Consider the following 16,451-nt stretch of genomic DNA (forward strand, 5'->3'; position numbering starts at 1 on the left):
CGGGTGGCTGATATTTTGCTTCTGTTTTGTTCAATCTGTTCAGGTGAAATCCCAGCAGTCGGAGGTGACGCGAGTCATGGATAGTAAAGGCATCAAGTACGAAATGATCGACATTGCACAGAATAATTCTTTGAAGGAGGAGATGAGGAGCAAGTCGGGAAACCCCAGCGCGTTGCCTCCTCAGATCTTCAATGGCGAGCAACACTGTGGGGTAAGACTGGCTGCGGCCTGTGATGTGTCCGGTGCTTTCACGTCAGGACAGTCAGTGATGCTCCACAGTCGAATGTCCGTTTGATCCACTCCTCCAGCACTTTACACCCAATCACCAGAGATCAGCTCCTTCCAAGGGAAACCTCCAGCTTCACACGTGGGACTCTGTGTGACGCTCACAGACCCCTCCAGTAACGCCTCCATTTAAACAAAAATTAATGTGTATTTGCCATGAGGCTAGTGACCACAGGGGCATCTCTCCCACGGCGGGTGTGTGTGTGTGCGAGGAGTGGTGTGTGTGTGGTGGGCGGGGGCGAGGGGGCGATGGTGGGCAGTGTGGGTGGGCGGGCTGGGTGATGGGTGAGGGGGCGATGGTGGGCAGTGTGGGTGGGCGGGCTGGGTGATGGGTTGGTGGGCGGGGGCAATGGTGGGCAGTGTGGGTGGGCGGGCTGGGTGATGGGTTGGTGGGCGGGGGCGATGGTGGGCAGTGTGGGTGGGCGGGCTGGGTGATGGGTTGGTGGGCGGGGGCGAGGGGGCGATGGTGGACAGTGTGGGTGGGCGGGCTGGGTGATGGGTTGGTGGGCGGGGGCGATGGTGGGCAGTGTGGGTGGGCGGGCTGGGTGATGGGTTGGTGGGCGGGGGCGATGGTGGGCAGTGTGGGTGGGCGGGCTGGGCGAGGGGAGGTCTCGGTGCCAACAGGTGGGGCTCAGGAGAATCAACACTCAACCTATCCTCAAGGGCGGCTCCAGCACTTGGACTCTGCTCATCCGGAGTCTCCGGTTGTCACTATGCTCCTCGTGGCTGGAGCCTGGGCTGAGGTGCGATTTCTTTTGTTTAAAAGAAAATACTAATCTGCTGCACTTCTGAACAACTTGTATTGATACAGCGCCTTTAACATAGTAAAACGTCCCAAGACACTTCACAGGAGCGTTATCAGACAAAACTTAGAACAGGTGACCAAAAGCTTGTCCAAGGTGTAAGTTTTAAGGAGTATCTTAAAGGAGGAGAGAGGCGGAGAGGTTTACGGAGGGAATTCTTGAGCTTAGGGCCTTGGCAGCTGAATCAGGGATGCAGAAGAGGCCAGAATTGGAGGAGCGCTGGGATCTCAGACGGGTGTAGGGCTGGAGGAGGTCACAGAGATAGGGAGGGGCGAGACCATAGAGGGATTTGAAAACAAGGATGGGAATTTTAAAATGGAGGTGTTGCCGGACCGGGAGCCAATGTAGGTCAGCGAGCACAGGGGGGTGATGGGTGAAAGGGACTCGGTGCGAGTTAGGACACGGGGCAGCGAGCACAGGGGGGTGATGGGTGAAAGGGACTCGGTGCGAGTTAGGACACGGGGCAGCGAGCACAGGGGGGTGATGGGTGAAAGGGACTGGGTGCGAGTTAGGACACGGGGCAGCGAGCAGAGGGGTGATGGGTGAAAGGGACTGGGTGCGAGTTAGGACACGGGGCAGCGAGCACAGGGGGGTGATGGGTGAAAGGGACTGGGTGCGAGTTAGGACACGGGGCAGCGAGCACAGGGGGGTGATGGGTGAAAGGGACTGGGTGCGAGTTAGGACACGGGGCAGCGAGCACAGGGGGGTGATGGGTGAAAGGGACTGGGTGCGAGTTAGGACACGGGGCAGCGAGCACAGGGGGGTGATGGGTGAAAGGGACTGGGTGCGAGTTAGGACACGGGGCAGCGAGCACAGTGGGGTGATGGGTGAAAGGGACTGGGTGCGAGTTAGGACACGGGCAGCAGAGTTTCGGATGAGCTGAAGTTTACGGAGGGTGGAAGCTGGGAGGCCGGCCAGGGGAGTGTTGGAATAGCCGAGTCTGGAGGCGGTGACGGGCGATTGTTACCATCCATTCCCTTCCCAACATGAGATGTAGGTCGCAGCTGAAAGCCGCGATTAATGGACGGCGACTCTTGTTTCTCTCAGGGTTACGAGGACTTTGTGGAGGCCGTGGAGACGAGTGGCGTGCGGAAGTTCCTAAAACTCGACTGAGATCCCGCCTGCGCCCGATTGGCCAAAGGCAGAGCGCGACAACGGCCTGAAGCAACTCACTCCCCCGCGTGCGGACCCGATCGTACAGCTGTGTTAGAACCTTCTAGAAACAGTAACAGCTTCTCTGTCTGCTCAGCCTCGCTGCTTTATCGGGAGCTTGCTGCCAATTCTTCGATTCCATTGTAATTCTTCCACGTAAACTGTTAATGATTTAAGATTAGTCATTCCACAACTGAATTAAATCCAATCCATTCCTCGGGGTGAGGCCACTGGGTCAAGGATACAAAGCCAGGGTGGGGGGAGGGAGGAGGGGGGCAGTGAAGCACAGCCCAGGGGAGCTTGGCACCGCTGGGCTTCAGAATATCACTGAATGGGACCAATCCAGATATTCCATTTCCCGTCAATTCCCAGATATTTTCCCAACTCCCGCACGGAATAAACTGTTTTGATTTGAATTGGATTTTGCTGTTTGGGGTGGGTTTGGTTCTTGGGAACGGCCCCTTCAATAAAGCAGTAATTGGGGCCAGTGAGCCCGGGCTGGGGATGGGGAGATGGGGGGCAGTGGGGGGGCTAGGGCTGGGGGAGGGGAGTGGGGGCGGGTGCTTGGGCTGGGGGAGGACAGATAGGGGGACCAGGGAGGGGGAGGGGAGAGAGCCAGAGCTCGGGGAGGGTTCCCGGGCTGGGGGAGGGGAGTGGGGGCGGGTGCTTGGGCTGGGGGAGGAGAGGTAGGGGGACCAGGGAGGGGGAGGGGAGAGAGCCAGAGCTCGGGGAGGGTTCCCGGGCTGGGGGAGGGGAGTGGGGGGCGGGTGCTTGGGCTGGGGGAGGGGAGTGGGGGCGGGTGCTTGGGCTGGGGGAGGAGAGGTAGGGGGACCAGGGAGGGGGAGGGAGCCAGAGCTCGGGGAGGGGAGTGGGGGCGGGTGCTTGGGCTGGGGGAGGGGAGTGGGGGCGGGTGCTTGGGCTGGGGGAGGAGAGGTAGGGGGACCAGGGAGGGGGAGGGGAGGGAGCCAGAGCTCGGGGAGGGTTCCCGGGCTGGGGGAGGGGAGTGGGGGCGGGTGCTTGGGCTGGGGGAGGACAGATAGGGGGACCAGGGAGGGGGAGGGAGCCAGAGCTCGGGGAGGGGTCCTGGGCTTGGGGAGGGCGAGGGGTCTTGGGCTGATGGAAAGATTGTGTTGTTTTCACTTTCTCAATTGTTGGAGTGAATCAAAGATGTGATGGGACCAAAAACACACGGGGGGTGGGGGGCTGTCCTCAGAAAATGGCCAAATTGGTGCTGTGTCTTGCCGTTTTAAACGTCAATTGACGCCAATAATCTGGCTGTTTGGGAGGATGTTCCAGCAGTGAGTCCCGGGTCGAAAGTTGTCACCTTCCTGTGATGCCCAACTTAAAGGAACAGATGGGATTTGCAGGGTTGGTTGATCTTCCCCGTGTGTTGGGAGGTGGGCCTTGTCCCTGGCATGACCCGGGCGAGCACATTCATTGACCATGTGTTAAATATCTCTGTTGGGAGCATGTTTCAAACTCCAAGTACGTAGAAAGATTGTGGATTCGGGTCACTTCAGGGATCTGGGCTCTGGTGTCCTTATTACAGCCCCATGTTTGTGTAAGGGCCCCGCCTTCCTTCCGGATTGGCACCAAATGCCATCAGTCGTTAAATTAACTGCCACACAAGGAGGCTTTCAATTCTCATTTCCATTTATAAATGTTGTATCCTCTTCCTGGGCTATTTAAACCCATGTGATTCTGTCCACACACCTGGTAACATTCCGTGATTGAGAATTGGGAGTTCCTGTACCTGCTCACACCTGGTGCAGCCTTTTCCGAGCGTGCCGTGCTTTGATCCGCTCTGTTTAAACAAGATTGCTGATCTTTTGTGGCTGATTGTCATGGTGATATCGCTCTCTTCGAGATTACCCAGCAACCATTCAGGAGATGCTTCGCTCTCATCTACACTGCCCTTTGCCTGTGCACTCATGCTCTTAACTCGCTCTCTCTTTTTCCTCTTTTTTTCTATTTCCCTCTCTCGTTCTCTCCTTTCCCCTCGCGCGCTCTCCTTTCCTCTCGCTCTCTCTTTCCCAGCCTGGACCAATTAGAATTTCTGCCAAAATATTAAATAATGTCTTCCAGGAAGATATGAAATGTTTTGAACCCACGGCCAGTGTCTTTCTGCTTTCTTGTGTCTCTTGTGTTTTTTTTGATCAGTGAATCGCTGGGTTACAGCCCGGTGCTCGCTGGGTTACAGAACTGTGCAGCGAGTGGGTGGCTAGGAGGGGTCGAGGGGCCAGAATCAGTGCCCGCTGGGGTTCTATTGTAGTGGGATGTTCGACAATGTGCTAACACTGCAGGGGAGGTCGGTCTAGAGCAGGGGGCCTGGGAGGCTGCGAGTGTGTCGATGGAAGCGAAGGAGCACGGGGGGGGGGGTGGGGAGGAAGCGAGTTTTATCACCGCTGCACCCAATGCCCCCCCTCACCCGGTGTCTGCAGGGGTCCCTGGGTAGAGAGAGAGAGAGAGAGCGCAGCAAGAGGAAGCCTGGCTGCTGCTGCTCTCTAATCCAGGGGGGTGTGGGCTAATGTAGCAGACACCCTTGTCGAGGGCAGTTAACTCTACACAGACTGGTTTGAACCTGGACCCTCTGCTCCACAGGGCTCAGGACCACCCCCCCCCCCCCCCCCCCCCCCCAGGGGCTTTACATTCAAGGTCACGGCAGGGGGAGTGTTGGGTGGGCAGAGTATTTTCAGGACACTGTGAATGGGATACTGACAGCTCGGGTTTTATGCTTCTGTTGCTCTGTGCAGGGAGATCTCCTTTTTGTAAACAATCCACTCTTCCTCCATCTGGGTTGCTCAGGATGTAAATTAAAACCAGACAATTGGCAGTTCTCCCGCTCTCTCTGAATCATTGGCTCGGCGATTCACCATAAACAAACAGAAATATACTTTATATACAAGAGTGACTAGATTCTTGGGAGCTGTTCAAGTGTTGAGCAACAGAAAGACTCATGGGCCAAAGAAAAAGAACCTGCATTTCTATAGCGCCTTTCACCATCTCAGGACGTCCCAAAGTGCTTCACAGCCAAAGTACTTTGGAAGCGGAGTCACTGTTGCAATGTAGGAAATGCAGCAGCCAATTTGTGCACAGCAAGCTCCCACAAACAGCAATGTGATAATGACCATTTAATCTGTTTTAGTGATGTTGGTTGAGGGATAAATATTGGCCAGGACACTGGGGCGAACTCCCCTGCTCCTCTTCGAAATAGTGCCATGGGATCTTTTACGCCCACCTGAGGGGCCAGATGGGGCCTCGGTTTAACGTCTCATCTGAAAGACGGCACCTCCAACAGTGCAGCACTCTCTCAGTACTGCACTGGGAGTGTCAGCCTGGATTATGTGCTCAAGTTTCTGGAGTGGGGTGACCTTCACTGAGGCAAGAGTGCCACCCACTGAGCCACAATATTTTGTCGTCATTACCCCAGGGAAGGGACAACCCATTAGGGAACGATACCAATTCCATGTTTCCTCACTTCTCCTGCGCAGTTGTGTCCTTTTGGACCTAATGTGCACTAAACCACATCAGAGTCTCAGCCTACACACTATAGGGCGTCAACATTTGGATCCAGATTGGTTCAATCTGACAGCAACTTTAGTGATTTCCCTTTGCTGCGATGCTGGGGATAGTGTGTGGATAAACCTTTAATAACTGAATTTTAGCAGCAGTTCTGCTAACTCTCCAGAATCCTGTCTGCCACACAGGAACACAAACAGGAAAGATGGAAATCAGTGTGGTTGTGAGACCAGATGAAGCATTAGAAGTGAAAGTCCCTGGAGTCCGTCCTTTCCTTGGTTGATACTACACGTTTGTTGTAACACGTGCGAGGATGGATATCAGCTGGGATGTAAAGGCTTTAATTATTGTCAGCAAAATTGTAATCTGGTGACGAGAAGAACAGAGACTGAGGAGTTGGAGTGTTTTGTGATTTTATAATTATGATCTAGTTCTTTGCAGCTGTACAGCAAGTGATGGGGAATTTGATGCGGTAGGCTACAGGCGGTTGCTCTGCACACTGGTTAAAAAAATCTTTGAGCCCAGTATCCGAGTCTCCTTTAGTCCTCTCTGTGCTGGAGATGCTGTCAGTGCCGTTTATAAATCAGACTGGGGACTGGATATTGTAGTTGGTTAGAATCCACTGTCTGGGACTTGGGTTTAGATCCAGCCCAGGGCAGAGTGACAAGTCTCCAGTGTGCCCATGGCGGGGTCCCTCTATAGTGAGTTTGGGAGGTCACAAATTGCCGCGGATGAATAAATGGTTCCTGTATTTTATCAGCGGTCCATGAGCTGGATAAACCACTCAGTAACTTTGCTCCGAGTGTCTTCACCCCATCTTTGGAGGTGCAGTGTCATTTTAAGTCAGCTCTCCATATTAAGAGCATTGTACTCCACAGCAGACCCCCTCCCCCCTCTCCCCAAAGGGAGGAATCCATAGGAACAGGAAGAGGCCATTCAGCCCCTCAAGCCTGTTCAATTAGATCATGGCTGATCTATATCTTGACTCCATTTCCCCACCTTTGCTCTCTATCCCTCGATACTCTTAACCAACAAATATCTATCAATCTCAGTCTTGAAATTTCCAGAATCCACAGCCTTTTGGGGGAAAGAGTTCCAGATTTCCAATACCTTTTGTGTGGAAAAAGTGTTCCCTGACATCACCCCTAAACAGCCTAGCTCTAATTTTAGGATTATAGGCTAAAGGTGCTATATAAATGAAAGCTGTTGTTGTGCTTCTTTTGATATTTGCATCTCAACCCTCCAGAGCTGTCGAGTTAATGCCTTCAATGGCCAGAGCTGAGCTGGTTAGAAGCCCTGTCAGATCCACAGGTGGAAGGATCCACAGGGCTTGGGATCCTGAAGTGAGTAATTACTGCAGGACCCATGACGGCCCAACCCGAATCCGTGTACACCCACCTTCCAGCACCACACTTTAGGAGGAACGTGAAGGCTTTGGGAAGATACAGAAGAGATTTACAAGAATGGTTTCAGGGATGAGGGACTTCAGATATGTGGATAGACTGGAGAAGCTGGGGTTGTTCTCCTTCCAGCTGAGAAGGCTAAGAGGAGATTTGATAGAGGTGCTTAAAATCACAAATGGTTTAGATGGAGCAAATAAAGATAAACTGTTCCATTGGCTGAAGGGTCGATAACCAGAGGGCACAGATATAAGGTGATTGGCAAAAGAACCAGAGGCGATATGAGGGAAAACTTTTGCAACAAGTGGCTAGGATTTGGACTGCACTGCCTGATTCAATCGTCGGAGGAGAAAAAAACTGCAGGGATATGGGGACTAACTGGTTGCTCTTTGACCGATCCAGTGCAGACTGGAGGGGCCGAATGGTTTCCTTCCGTGCTGTACTATTCAATGATCCCACATGATGAATGTCCAGTGGGAGTAGGTAGCAGAGGGCAGCGGCCAAGCTCAGCTTTCAGTGAAAATCAGGACCTGCCCCCTTTAATCCGATCTCTCACCTGCCACATTGCTCTGAATTCTGTTTGTATAAAGTGTGCAATTGTTTGTAGAACCTACTGGGTGAATGAGTTTCCCCCAATGTTGCTGAATATTTCTATGGCAGCCTTCATTTTCTTCAACTAACTTTTATTTAAAATGTTTTACTAGGATAGGAAAATGTCCATTTGCCTGTATTTTAGTCACAGTTTAGGATGCCCTAAATGAGATTAAGTGTGTGTAGTCTGATGCCTGTAAAATCTAAAAGAAAAACTGCAAGCAGGATCTGAGTCAGTCAGTGAGTTAGTCACTCTAGGGAGTGAAAATCAAACCATTCAACCAGCCCACAGAGGCAGATATTTTGCTTTACTTTTCCCAGCAGGTTTAGCAGGTTGAGGACATCAGTAAGCTCCCACGCTGGTTTCAATCTGCGTGCGTGGGGCTGGGGTTGGGGGAGTCTCACCTTAGACTTTGCTTAATGAGATCTTCACTAAGAAACTCATAGGTCAATTGCTCATTAATTGGCTATTTTGGGCATTTAACATCATGCCCAGCTTGGGAGAATAAGGTGAAAACAAAGGAGTAAAGAATCCAAAATTTACAGATAAATTTTTTGTTAATATACTCTGGAATTTCTCCTGGACCTTGTCAGACACACACACACACGCAGTTGTTGCGATCTCCTCCCAGTATTGGTGGGTGAATGCAGGCTTGTTTTACCAACTTGGTTTGAGGAGAATTGAATGGCGTTGAAACACCAGCGGCTGAACTGGAGGTCCTCGGTCCAAGGAGTTTATTCCTCACACAAGCTGACTGCTCCCTGCTGTTGATCAAGGAGCTGGGGCCTTTGGGCTCGCAGGATGAGCATAGCATTTGGAATGAGCCCGTACTCCTCCATTGTCTTGGACTGGTCGCTGTAGACTTGCTGTGGGAAGGTGCTGATAATGTCATAATCAACCTGCTGCTCTCCCCTGAAAAACATCAACCGCCAGGCAAAATCTTAAAATCCCAGCACACAACAGAGGAATTTCTGGGCAACCAGGGCCCAACAAGCACATCCCTCTTTCAGAGACCAGCTTCACCCATTGAATACCTCGATGGGGTTTAAAAGCCTCTACATTCTAGGGGAAAGGGGAGACTAGGGAGCCTCTGCGCCTCTCCCAACCGGTGGCCTCGCCTCTCCCCCATCGATGTGACAGCAGTGCTGGTTCCAGAAACCAGCAAATCTTCCAGAACACTGGGCAAAGCAAAACCTGATTTCGGCACCAGTGGACCGTGCTCAGGCCTCAGAGATTCACACTCCCGGTGAGCACACACTCAGGGTTCCCATGCAGCTGATGAAAGTGGCATTCCTTATTTTGGGAGCACAAGGTTAGTGTGGTTTGCCAATACACAGAGGATTTATTGTCTTAGACTGCCCACGCTGCCATTGAATTACAGCTATGCTGGGCAGTGTAGTTGCTTATGACTGTTAATATTGTTAAAAAGGACTGCTGGAACATAGGATCAGGAGGAGGCCATTGAGCCTGTTCCATCATTCAATCAGATCATGGCTGATCTGTATCTCAACTCCTAAAATCTTCAATTGACCCCCAGGATCCACAGCTTTTTTGGGGAAGAGAGTTTCAGATTTCCACTACTGTGTGTGAAGAAGTGTTTCCCGACATCACCCCTGAATGGCCTGGCTCTAATTTTAAGGTTTTACCCCTTTGTTCTGGACTCTCCCACCAGAGGAAAGTTTTTCACTATCTACCCTATTAAATTTTTTAATCACCTTAAACACCTCAATTAGATCACCCCATAAACTTCTAAACTCGAGGGAATACAAGCTTAGTGGGGACTGTGAGCCACGAGCCCACTTCCTGCCACCCCTGGGGAGATGTTCGTGTTCCGATGCTCGGTGCCTCCCAGCAGGGGCTCAAAGCCCATGTACTGCCAGCCCGTTACCTGCACTGGTTGAGGTGAGTGCGAAGGTCTCCGATTGTCTCGGAGAAAAGCATTTTAACGATGTACGTCTTCTCTCCATTCTCTGACTTGATTCTGAGGGTGGAGATGTTTCTCAGTGCCCGGCGATTTTCCTCACTGACCTTCAGCCTGTGATATTGGAAAATAGAGAACTCTGTCAACCGGAGCAGGAAATAAACTCAGGACACTGGACAAGAACAATGGACACTGGCCCAGGACACTGGCCAAGAACAATGGACTGGCTCAGGACACAGGCCACAGGCCCAGAACACTGAATACTGGCTCAGGCCACAAGCCCACAACACTGGAAACTGGGTCAGGACACTGGAGACTGGCTTAGGACACATGCCCAGGACATTGGTCCAGGCCACTGGCCCAGGTTAAGGGGAGTTTTGATAGAGATGTTCAAAATGATGAGGGGTTTTGATAGAGTAAATAGGGAGAAACTTTCCACTGGCAGGAGGGTTGGTAACCAGAGGACACAGATTTAAAAGTAACTGGCAAAATAACCAAAGGGGAGAGGAGGAAACATTTTTACAGGGCTATTAGGAAAGAGCAGAGGAATGGGACTAGTTGGATAACTCTTTCAAGGAGCCGGCACAGGCATGATGGGCCGAATGGTCTCCTCCGGTTCTGCAAGATTGATTCTAAGATGGAATGAGAAAGGTCAGTCAATCACTCCGTCCGCAGTCCATGACTCCCCCAACACAGAATCTCGGATTTCTACTCTTCCCCACTCCATGTGAATCAAGCTGTCCTCCCTCCAGCACCGCCCCCCCCCCCCTCCTCCTGTGATCACCAACTCCTGTACCTCTCTCTCAGTGCTGTTAGAGACGGAGTTTCGATCAGGATCATATTTTTGTCTGCTGGATTGGAAGTGACCTGCAGAAAGAACAAATGACAACAGTTAGCCTAGAACGAGGCTGCCCATTACCCCAAGCCGGGAGCCGGGGTCTCATCCTTGTCTGGAGATAAATGTCATAAACTCCAATAAGCTAGGATAGTATCCCGACAGTGGGCTGCTGGGAATATCATACGGAGCAGGGACTGCTTTAGCTCCGGATCATTCCATCTTCACAGCGCTGTGGGTGGAGCTTGCTCACAAGGCAAACCATTGTGGCATCACCAATTCAGGTTGATTAATCTCAACAGAAAACGCTGGAAAAACTCAGCAGGCCAGTCAGACGAAAGGTCATCGACCTGAAACGTTAACTCTGTTTCTCTCTCCACCGATGCTGCCTGGCCTGCTGAGTTTTTCCAGCGTTTTCTGTTGAGATTTCGGATTTCCAGCATCCGCAGTATTTTGCTATAGAAAATAATCTCATTCGATTCCCCGGAGAGTCTGTTTACTATTGACAAAATATTGCACTCCCTCTTTTCCATGTCTATTCTGTGCCCTTTCCCACCCTGCCCAGCGCCCACACAGGGCAGTGTGGTTGGCACTAAGTTCGGAGGTAGCTCCAGGTCCCCCTCCTTGGGAAACCTACTGCTATCCCTTCAGGGTTTTGCTATTTGGGAAACTGAAACTGCTTCTAATTCAATTTACATTCAGCGCCTGATGATCAACACCAGGTGGCAGCAGACACACACACACACACTCACACTGGTTCTCCTGCCGACAAATCAGCACCAATCTGAGAGAGAGGCCGGAGCCACTGACTGGACAAACTCAGACCACCGCAAAACTGCAGTGAGTTACAGGCTAGAATTTAATCGAGGGGGTTCGGGTAGTTTATATAAAGAATAACAAATACCGAGGAGCGAATTACAGGCTGGGATCTAATCGAAGGGTTCAGGAGGTTTATACATAGGGGGAGAAATTCCCCTAGATGGCCATTTGGGCTGCTAATTAAAAAGTTAAAAAAGTTAGCGCCAGGCGCTAACCTTTTCAAACATTTGTGCCTAGAAATTCAGTGGCCTGCGCCACCAGTTTGCGCCCAAAGAGGGCTTTTGCGCCACTGTGCAAACCTACCGCGATATTTAGCGGGGCGCTAATGGCGGCATTAGCCAGTAGCGCTGCGCCGCCACCGATGACGTCATCGGTGTGCGCAGCGCCCCGCTATCGCCCCGCTGGCCGCAAACAGCGACCGGTACACGGGGCCTACCTGTGCCGGTAGTGGGGCGAGTTAAGGTGGAGGTGCGGCCGGCCGCTTTTTCGGCGGCCGCCTGCCCACACCTCCGTCCCCGGCCTCCTACACCCCCCCCCCCCCCCCGCGGCATTGCCGGCTGTTTCCAGAGAGCCCGGCACTTCTCCTTGGTGCCGGGCTCATTTGCCGGCACTCGCGAGCGGGGATCGCGCTGTTGCAGGCACCTCCCCCTTAAGAGTGAGAGGAAGGCCTGCAGTACCGCAGGCTGCCGTGCCGCAGCGGGTGGCGCTGCGGCACTTTGCACGCCGATATTCAGTTTCAGCGCCCCGAAACCCTTGTTTAGCAGCCGGCGTCCACTTGGGGCGCTGAAACTGAATATCCCGCTGGCGCAAGTGGCTCCGCGCGCAGCGGTAATTCCGGCGCCCAGGCGAGCTGGGCGCCCCTAACTGAATTTCTAGGCCTTGAGAAATTCCCATTTTTTTGCTTCAAGAGGGAAGTGGAGCGCTAAATCAAGCACTGTACTTGCCTCTTGGCGCGCGAGAGGCAGGGAATGTCCCGATCCGGGGCGAAGTGCTCAGCAGCGCCAGAAGTGGCCAAGCGTGGCATTGTCGTGCGGCAGTGCCACGCGATCAGCCCCCGCCTCCGGTGCTCAGAAATGTTTTTGTAAAAATCGGTGATTCTTTTTTATGTCGGCCGACCACCGCGCCTTTAAGTGGCACCCCGCTTTAAGAGCGGCCGGCCTCACTGTTCGCAACCCCTGTAGCAGTCGGTAACATTGCCCGGCGCTGCTGTGGGGCGCGAGGGGAACATTTTCTCCTGAGGCGGTACCGGGGCGCTGCACCTGGAGATGACATCATGATCTCCGGGCGTAGAAAATCGGGGCGATACCCAGTAGCGCCGCCGCTATCCTCCCACGGAATTTTGTGGGAGGCGCGGTGGGGGGAACCATTTGCGCCCTGTTAGCGTCTCCCACCGGAGGTGCTAGCGAAGGGAATTTCGCCCCCATAGAATCACAGTCTAAAGAGGTGAAATATCCTGACCAATATATACTGTGTCATGTAAATACATGGAAGAACAAATAAATTGCATTTATATAGCGTCTTTCACATCCTCAGAATGTCGCAAAGTGCTTCACAGCCAATGAATTATTTTTGAAGAGTAGTCACTATTTCAAATGCAGCAGCCAATTATATCCATCGGAGAGGACCTCGGTTTAACGTCTCATCTGAAAGATGCGCCTCCGACAGTGCAGCACTCCCTCAGTACTGCACTGGGAGTGCCAGCCTGGATTTTGTGCTGAAGTCTCTGGAGTGGGACTTGAATCCACGACCTTCTGACTTAGAGACGAGAGTGATACCAACTGACTGAGCCAAGTCTGACTCTCAAGAGATCAAAAAATATTCAGAGCAGAACTGAGAACCTGCAAAGATTTGGGAACTGTTCTCCAACACCGAGTTGCCTGGGACTGCGAGTTGCCATGGACACGGGACACTATTCACTGAGCTGCGGACAACCTTTTAGCCTGTCGGGCATCCACTGATTTAAAAAATGCATCAGTGCTGATAGGGAAATGATGGTGAATCTCTGTGACTTTCTGCATGAGGTTCACAACTTTACATATAATGTCCCAGCGTGAGATTTCTCATCGATAACCAGTCACAAGTCCTATCGATTGATCAGAAGTGTCAAGGTGACCCATGGCCCGGAATCTACATCTCCTCTGTGCACTAGCGCAGGGCTGGGACTTTTCTCCCCACATCTCCGAACTGTGAAAGATAAAAGCAGATTGCACCTTGCTTGTGGTCACCGTGAATACAATAATCTCATCCGTGGTATGTTAACTTCAATAAACTAATATGGTAACATTTTCTCCACTTCTGTTATTTCACAGAATCACAGAAACCCCACAGTGCAGATAGAGGCCATTTCGGCCCATCGAGCCTGCACCGACACATATCCCACCCGATCCCCGTAACCCCTACACCAACACATATCCCACCCTATCTCCGTAACCCCACACATTTTAATCCCCCTAACACTAAGGGTCAATTTATCATAGCCAATCAACCTAACCTGCACATCTTTGGACTGTGGGAGGAAACCGGAGCACCCGGAGGAAACCCACGCAAACACGGGGAGAATGTGCAAACTCCACACAGACAGTCACCCGAGGCCGGATTCGAACCCGGGTCCCTGGCGCTGTGAGGCAACAGTGCTAACCACTATGCCACCGTGCTGCCCTTTGCTGGGGAGATGGGGGAGGGATTCCATCTTTTAGATGAGACGTTAAACCAAGGCCCTGCCTGCCTGCTCGGGTGGATGTTAAAGATCCCACGGCACTATTTGAAGAGCAGGGAGTTCTCCCTGGTGTCCTGGGTCACATTCCTCCCTCAACCAATGTCATCAAACAAAACATGAGCCGGCCATTTATCGCATTGCTGTTTGTGGGATCTTGCTGTGTGCTAATTGGCTGCCGCGTTTCCTACTTTATAACAGTGCTTACACTTCAGAACAAAGCTTTAGGACGCTCTGAGGTTTTAACAGGCGCTGTGTAACGTAACCCAAGTGGCCATTCTTCATGTGTGAGCCAATACAGCGGGTGTCGGCGGGTCATTCACCCACGGCAGCACTGTCGATTCTGTTTGCACCTGCCCTGCCCAGCCTCACCCTTGCCCTACGCAGCCTCACCCTCGCTCTTTCCCTGCCCAGCCTCACCCTCGCCCTGCGCAGCCTCGCCCTACACAGCCTCGCCCTCGCTCTTTCCCTGCGCAGCCTCGCCCTCTGCAGCCTCGCGCCCTCCCTGCGCAGCCTCGCCCTCACACCTGCCCTGCGCAGCCTCGGCCTCGCGCCCTCCAACAAGGGATCACAGGACGCAGATCGGGAGAAGGGATCCTGATAGATTTTTCCTTGCCTAAGCTTGAGGGTGCTGTGGAGTGTAAGATTCTCCCCCTCACTGCTTACCCAGTCTGGGATCAGCTATCTCAGTACAGGCCCCTGATCTACCAGCCAGTTGTGCAGTCGAGCAGAGGAGGCCCGTGGGGTGAGCTTTACCATTCTGCTTGCTTGTCTTATCCCAGTCTGATACAAATTTGCATGCGACAGCTAAAAGGGACTTTACCCTCCTACAGTTACCTGCAGGATGTCTTTGATCTCTCCCCGGATATCGATCACTTTCCCAGCCCGGATGACAGTTTTAGGTAGTCTGTTCAGAAACTGTTCCACTGACAGCTTCTGGCCTTCAAAACAAGAGACAGGCAGTTTTTAGTTGTTTTACCCGGCAACGTTCCCTCTAATTTTTATTTTTGGTGCATGGTCCCTTTAAATTAGCTGCTTGGATTCTTTTCCAGTGGAACAGCTGGTGAGCAGCCTGTGCGGGGCCTCCCGATCGCTGCGTGGCCGCACGCCTGCGCAGCTTAGGGGGGAACATTGCTACCCGGGTCCCTCCTACCCCCGCAGCCTTCCATCAGATTTATTCACCCACCCAACAATCCCTTCATAAATAACCAGCTGAAAAGTGCAATCATGTGGATTATGTGCAGCCCTGGCTCCAGGTCAGGGTGGCTGCAGTCTGTGCACAGTTTGAAACCAGGCAAGTCCTTAGATACTGCAGTCTTCGAAACACAGTCTCCTTCATCCTGTATATACACAGCCCCCACCCTCACCCTGCATATACACAGCCCCCACCCTCACCCTGCGTATACACAGCCCCCACCCTCACCCTGCGTCTACACAGTCCCCACCCTCACCCTGCATATACACAGCCCCACCCTCACCCTGCGTATACACACAGCCCCCACCCTCACCCTGCATAGACACAGCCCCCACCCTCACCCTGCGTATAGACAGCCCCCACCCTCACCCTGCGTATACACAGTCCCCACCCTCACCCTGCGTATACACAGCCCCCACCCTCACCCTGCGTATACACAGCCCCCACCCTCACCCTGCGTATACACAGCCCCCACCCTCACCCTGCGTATACACAGCCCCCACCCTCACCCTGCGTATACACACAGCCCCCACCCTCACCCTGCGTATGCACAGCCCCCACCCTCACCCTGCATATGCAGAGCCCCCACCCTCACCCTGCGTATACACAGCCCCCACCCTCACCCTGCGTATACACAGCCCCCACCCTCACCCTGCGTATACACAGTCCCCACCCTCACCCTGCGTATACACAGCCCCCACCCTCACCCTGTGTATACACACAGCCCCCACCCTCACTGTGTACACACAACCCCCACCCTCATCCTATATATACACAGGCCCCACACTCACCCTACAAAAACACAGCCACCACCCTCATCTCCCTCATTCCCTCCCTCCCCTCCAGCTCCCCGCCCCCACCCGGCCACCAAAAGAGCAGAAACCCCCGACAGCCCACGTGTAGCAATGCCAGGTGTGGGCCTGCACTGTGCGGAGCTTTGTTTAAACAAACACCTGCTGTGCCCACATCAGAATGAGTCTGCTCAACGGTGAAACCAAGCTGACAGCACAAATTCTCCAAACTCAACTCCTCAAACAGAAGTGTACCCGTCTGAAACGTCACATTAAGGAGTGTATCTGCCCTTCATGTGGTCTGTCTTTCCTCTCAGTGTCATTCGTTTTCCACGCATTAGGCCAGTTGTCGGTTGAGGGAAAATTACAGAGATGGAGCCTCTCAGACCTGTGGCTGCTCCAGAGACTTGCGATCCCCCAAGTCCA

At 52.8% G+C, this 16,451-nt stretch overlaps 2 protein-coding genes and 1 long non-coding RNA gene across 4 annotated transcripts in view; 2 read left to right on the plus strand and 1 right to left on the minus strand.

Annotated features, from left to right (window-relative positions):
* The window catches only part of sh3bgrl3 (SH3 domain binding glutamate-rich protein like 3), a 26,839-nt gene extending 24,074 nt beyond the window's left edge, over window positions 1-2,765 (plus strand). Inside the window, exons 2-3 of the mRNA XM_085962750.1 lie at window positions 44-211; window positions 2,136-2,765. Coding sequence (XP_085818876.1) covers window positions 44-211; window positions 2,136-2,201 — 234 coding nt within the window. The 3' untranslated portion in view covers window positions 2,202-2,765. The remainder of the gene's footprint in view (window positions 1-43; window positions 212-2,135) is intronic.
* A 5,524-nt stretch (window positions 2,766-8,289) lies between these two features.
* ubxn11 (UBX domain protein 11) overlaps window positions 8,290-16,451 on the minus strand; it is an 88,317-nt gene continuing 80,155 nt past the window's right edge. Inside the window, exons 11-14 of one of the 2 annotated variants that reach the window (XM_085962752.1) lie at window positions 14,877-14,980; window positions 10,469-10,539; window positions 9,640-9,786; window positions 8,290-8,663 (exon numbers count right to left, since the gene is read on the minus strand). In XM_085962752.1, the coding sequence (XP_085818878.1) occupies window positions 8,486-8,663; window positions 9,640-9,786; window positions 10,469-10,539; window positions 14,877-14,980 (500 nt within the window). In that variant the 3' untranslated portion in view covers window positions 8,290-8,485. The remainder of the gene's footprint in view (window positions 8,664-9,639; window positions 9,787-10,468; window positions 10,540-14,876; window positions 14,981-16,451) is intronic. The other variant, XM_085962753.1, reaches the window with a different exon arrangement.
* On the plus strand, window positions 10,983-13,607 carry LOC147103284 (uncharacterized). The gene is made up of 2 exons (XR_015072936.1): window positions 10,983-11,347; window positions 12,860-13,607. It is a non-coding gene; the product is annotated as an uncharacterized LOC147103284 (long non-coding RNA).

This window comes from Somniosus microcephalus, chromosome 20, assembly GCF_052327205.1.
Source record: "Somniosus microcephalus isolate GS21.2 chromosome 20, FLI_Smic_1.0, whole genome shotgun sequence".
NCBI classification, from domain to species: Eukaryota; Metazoa; Chordata; class Chondrichthyes; order Squaliformes; family Somniosidae; genus Somniosus; species Somniosus microcephalus.